Source organism: Acyrthosiphon pisum, chromosome X (genome assembly GCF_005508785.2).
Source record: "Acyrthosiphon pisum isolate AL4f chromosome X, pea_aphid_22Mar2018_4r6ur, whole genome shotgun sequence".
NCBI classification, from domain to species: Eukaryota; Metazoa; Arthropoda; class Insecta; order Hemiptera; family Aphididae; genus Acyrthosiphon; species Acyrthosiphon pisum.
The window spans coordinates 46,212,129-46,217,377 of record NC_042493.1 but is presented as its reverse complement, the minus strand read 5'-3'; the positions used below and the strand labels follow the sequence as shown (position 1 = coordinate 46,217,377).

The following is a 5,249-nucleotide window of genomic DNA, read 5'->3' as shown; positions in this document are numbered from 1 at the left end:
CATATAGGGTGGAAAATGATCTATGCAACAGCGTGCCCATATTTTAGATAACATAAATACAATAAAAGTTATTTGGTTCTAAACATTTTGTTTTTTTTATTTGCTTATAAAAAATGATTGGATAGTGCTATTAAAAAAAAGAGCACGCTGTTGCACAGATACATTTCTTCTTTACGTGTTGTGAAAATTTTGTAGCTCTACAACAATTAATATGGTGCTAGAAAAGTTGTCCCGCGCAAAACAGTTTTTGGTATGTTGTATATTTGTAAGACGGAGACAACACATGCGGGTGTAGCGTCCTCTTAAGAGGATGTCACACTAGTTATTTTCAGCGGTAAAAACACGTCTACGAAAAACAAACGAAAAGGCATTAAAAAGTGTTTTTAGAGTAAATATACTTATTATGAAATTTATAGAGAACAATATTTGGGAGGGAACCTCATCGGTGTTTTTCGAAATATTAAGCAGTAAAAAAGTTACAGTTACTTAAAAAATGTAAAAAAAAAGATTTTTGTGCCTTTAATATCGAGCTGTGTATTTGTATTAATACAAAACCCCGATGAGGTTCCCTCCCAAATATTGTTCTCTATAAAATTTATTATAGGTAATTTTACTCTAAAACCACTTTTTAATTGCTTTTCGTTTGTTTTTCGAAAGCGTGTTTACGTCGTTAGATTTGATATTTCATTGCAATAGTGTGCTGCCACCTACATGCCGTTGTGACGGAGGTCGCAAATTCCCCACTACGCCAAAAAGTGACTGCTCGTACGGTCGCCGGTAATCGGCGACGAGTGCCGACGACACTACGACAAACGCTTCTGAAAATAGATTATGCGCCGATTATTAACATACTATATAGACTATACTAATTGCTGTATTTCCAGAAATATGTATAAAAATTAAAAATAAATATTCAAGTATAATATATTATTACTATAACTATTGTAATACTCGAATTATCGTAAAGTAAACTCTGAAAAATAACCATTTCTTCTGTATGATTCAACGTGATCACATCAGTTGTGAACATTTTTATCATTTTTTTTTATAATTTTCCGGATCTACATAGTTCATTATGGCAAATAAAAAAAATGTGCTAAAGCGTAAACGATCGACTAAAAAAATGGTCACTAAGACACTTGCACTTAGACGATCTAAAAAACCAAGGTAAGTGCCCTAAATTACATATTATTTATTTTAAAAATTAAAAACATTGTATTACCAATTTAAATTTAATTTTATAAGCTTAGTCTCCCGGTCTAAAACGAAAAAAATTGTTTTGTTATATACATACATAATTAGTGTCGAGTCACGACTGCACCTCGTCATAGAGAAGGTCACTGATCATTTGTAAAATGCCGATAAAAATTTATACCACCCCAAAAATATTGAACATATAAAACAAAGAAATTATTGAATTTAAAAGTGAGTCACTGTAATGGATTGTGTTAAATTTGAATCCAATAATATAATATCATTGAATAAGAAAAACGATTCTGAGCGAAGACGGTCAGTCAGTCTATAATATCTTACTAAGTGTATTTGATGATATTATTGTGAATAAAGTAATTAATTTTAGTATTAGGCATTTGTATTTACTATAGTTGGTTAAATTCATTTTTACCAAAAAAATTACATTTTAAAATGCCATTGCGTATATATAAAATATACTCTAAAAGTTTCATATACTACATGAGAAATCCAATATTGTAAAATTATGAATTTCAAACACTCATAAAAATTTATTTTTTCTTGTTTTTAGATATTTTATTTTTGATAAAAGTAGAGAATTTTATGTTATATCTTGTATTGCATTTTAAAAAGAAAAATTTTTATGAATTTTGAACTCAAAATAATTGGCAAATTTTCGTCATTTTTACGTATTTTGTCAAAATTTGAACTTTAAATGCTTAGAAAAAAAATTTGTGACTACGGATTTTTAATATTTTACATCTGCTTTTGAAACAATATATATGGAGCCTGCTATTAAATTTTCAAGAGTTTTTACCTAACAAATAAAATGTTATTGATATTTATAGAAAAATAACGTAAAAAAATTGGACACTGATAAAAATGCCCGTAAACAGCTCAAAATAAGTCAACATATTTTAAAAAAGGTATACTGTGTAGAAACTGCTTATATAAACATTCAGTTTAAATTTCATGTATCTACCGTAATTTTTTTTAGAGTTACACCAAAAATTAAAATCGATTTTGTTCAAAATCGGTTTTGCGTAAAAATTCCCGTTTTTTTCCTTAATTTTTCATTTGTTTTTCATGGCCTTTTCAAAAACTATTGAGAATTTTAAATTTTGACCTCCCAAAAGTACCAACTAGATTCACTTTCTAATCGAACAAGATTCTGAAGTTGAAAATCAAAGCAATATTTCGACTACTAATCGTGTACACAGACACAAAAAAAAATAAATAAAAAATAAAAAAAAATATAAAAAAAAAATAAAAAAACACACATCATTGTAAAACCAATACATTCATCGCTCCGCTCAGAATCTAAAACGTGTTTGAATTTCATATTTTAACACATCAATCAAACTAACTTATGACTCAATGACGAGGTTCACTTGACATCTACTATATAGCAGAGCGATTATACTTACTTTTTTTTTTTTAAATTAATTAAACTCTAGTGGTGTTGTTGAGGACAGAGATCCTGAAGAATCTTCATTTCAAATTCGATTCAACGATATTGATCAAAATTCGAGGTAATAACATGAGTGTGTGTGTGTAACTACCTACTAACTTTAGTACATTTTATATTATTCATAATTTTGACACAATATAATTTTACCTATTAAATTACGAATAAGTATTACGATATTTAGTTGTATTATTTATGAATATTATGTCAAAATTCGAAATGCTTATAAAAAAAAATTTCCAACTTTTAACATTTCATGTATTTTAACTACAAAATAGCAAAATAATAGTTTATTTCAGTTGAAGAATAGGTAAGTCTACTATCATAACTATCATATATTATGACATATTAGTTATAACTAATACAATTTATTTGTTTGGTAAAATTGATCTATACTGACTATACTCCTATATTATTTATAGTGAACCTAGTACCTCCACTGGCTCTATTAATGACGTAGAAATTGAAAACATAAACTTTGTTACACCAATCCAGTAAGTAAGATTATTAAAAATCGTTAGGTATCTTATTATATATTTTTTCACTTAGTATATAATTTTCATTTTGTAAATTGTTTTGTTAATTAGAATTTTGAACTAACCTATTGTACATTAGTAGGCAGTGCCAAACATTTTATCATGTATTTTTTTTTGAGACTTCACCTTTTAAGAAATAATGAATTAATTAAAAACTTTAGGTTTACTTCGACACCTGTTCCCAAAGTTGACCCAATTGTTGAATGTAATCAATCTTTTAATTTAAATGATATTGAATCCTACATATTACCATGTGTTGAGGAAAATAGTAATACTGAGTAAGTATCAGAAAAAAAACATTAATTTCTTTGATTATTCTTATTTCAAATTTCGTTTTCGATTTTATTATTATTTTTATTTTTTTTATATTTAGGGTTCTTGCTGACCATTTATCGGGTAGACGAATTGTAGATGTTGATTATATTTTTAAACAAATCCAAAACAGTTCACATGGTAGTGGACTAGACTGTTCTTTTTTGAATATGTCTTTTGTCTCAGAAAAACGTTATGGTTTTTTTTCCAAATTCAAATTTCAATGTAAAATGTGCAACATTGTAACAGTTATTTCTTCAGAACCATCTGATAAATCATATCTTCCCATAAATAAAGCCGTAACAAATGGAAGTGTAGCAATTGGTAAGTTGAACAAATAATAATATTGATTTACTTAATATATACCTAGGTACCTAAATTATAGAGGTAATATTATATTACCTTATTATTTTTTTTTCTTTATGTTTACTGATTAAACCACTATCGTCATTTGATTTTCAAATGTCATAAATTTGTATAATATGTTGCCATTTTAAAATCAAAATGTTATAGTGTTCTAACCAATAAATATAAGGGTCTAAAAAAATTAAAATATTATACACTATTAGAAAATCATTAATCTAAAATTTTGAAAAAAAAAAAATTGAAAATAGTCAATACAGTTTTTGTTGTATTCGATTTTGTCGTTGGTTGTAAAAGTTATACATTGTTATATATCATCTTCAAGGAATTGGCCAAAAACAACTAGCTGAATTATCAGCTGCAATGGAAATTCCGTGCATGGCAAGTACCACTTTTTTTAAAGAACATGAAAACTTAAGCTCTAGTATTCATAACTCAGCGTGGGAGGAAATACAAAAAGCCGGAGAGGAAGAAAGGAAATTAGCAATAGAAGCAGGAGATGTTGGCGATGATGGGATACCGTTTTGTACCGTTGTAGCAGATGGACAATGGTCAAAACGGAGTTATAAATCTAAATACGACGCTTTATCCGGAGTGGTATATACAATATTTTGTACTTTCGTTATATATTTAAAGCCCATTAAAATATGATTTTCAAACTTTAAAAATTTAAGTAGTAGGTACCTTGTTTTTTATTTTATAAGTAAATTTTATTTGAAATATTTGTCTCCCTAAATTAATACAAATAATTCGACTATTCTTAGATAAATCCTGCAGTGCTAGGTAAATTAATTTTTGTCATACAATATACATTTATAAGCTCATTTATATATTCTACATTCATAATTATTATTTTAGTAACGTGGAAAATAACGTGTTAATCTATAGAAATTATTTTTAAAAATTAATTTCATTACAATTTTAAGTTAACTATCACATTAAAATGTTTATATACCTGTTTAACCAGAACCGTACATGCATGAATTATTATTAATATTTAATTAAAATATTAAAATATACAGGCCACTATTATTGGATACAAAACTAAAAAAGTGCTATTTGTTGGGATCAGAAACCGCTTTTGTATTATCTGTAGTCGAGCTGAAACAAAAAATGAAACTCCAGGCATTCATACATGTTTTTTAAACTGGAAAAAAGCAGCCACCGGTATAGAATCAGATGGAATAGCTGAGGGCTTTTTAAAAAGTGTAGAGCTACACAAATTGAAGTTCAATAAGCTTATTGGTACGTTATTCAATTTTAAAAACTATTATGCACCAATATTAATTTACTTTTGATTTCATAGGTGATGGTGACAGTAGTGTCACTAAAAGACTTAAAGAAATTCTACCCTATGGACCTGATTATATTGTGCAGAA

At 27.3% G+C, this 5,249-nt stretch overlaps 2 protein-coding genes across 2 annotated transcripts in view; one reads left to right on the top strand and one right to left on the bottom strand.

Moving 5' to 3' along the window:
- The window catches only part of LOC100159508 (ABC transporter G family member 23), a 101,771-nt gene that overhangs the window by 78,544 nt on the left and 17,978 nt on the right, over window positions 1-5,249 (bottom strand). The gene's annotated exons all lie outside the window — the stretch shown is intronic.
- Window positions 960-5,249, top strand: part of LOC100568867 — a 6,973-nt gene continuing 2,683 nt past the window's right edge. The window contains exons 1-8 of the mRNA XM_003244784.4: window positions 960-1,167; window positions 2,649-2,723; window positions 3,082-3,153; window positions 3,357-3,473; window positions 3,569-3,831; window positions 4,196-4,467; window positions 4,893-5,115; window positions 5,177-5,249. Of these exons, the coding sequence (XP_003244832.1) occupies window positions 1,076-1,167; window positions 2,649-2,723; window positions 3,082-3,153; window positions 3,357-3,473; window positions 3,569-3,831; window positions 4,196-4,467; window positions 4,893-5,115; window positions 5,177-5,249 (1,187 nt within the window). The 5' untranslated portion in view covers window positions 960-1,075. The remainder of the gene's footprint in view (window positions 1,168-2,648; window positions 2,724-3,081; window positions 3,154-3,356; window positions 3,474-3,568; window positions 3,832-4,195; window positions 4,468-4,892; window positions 5,116-5,176) is intronic.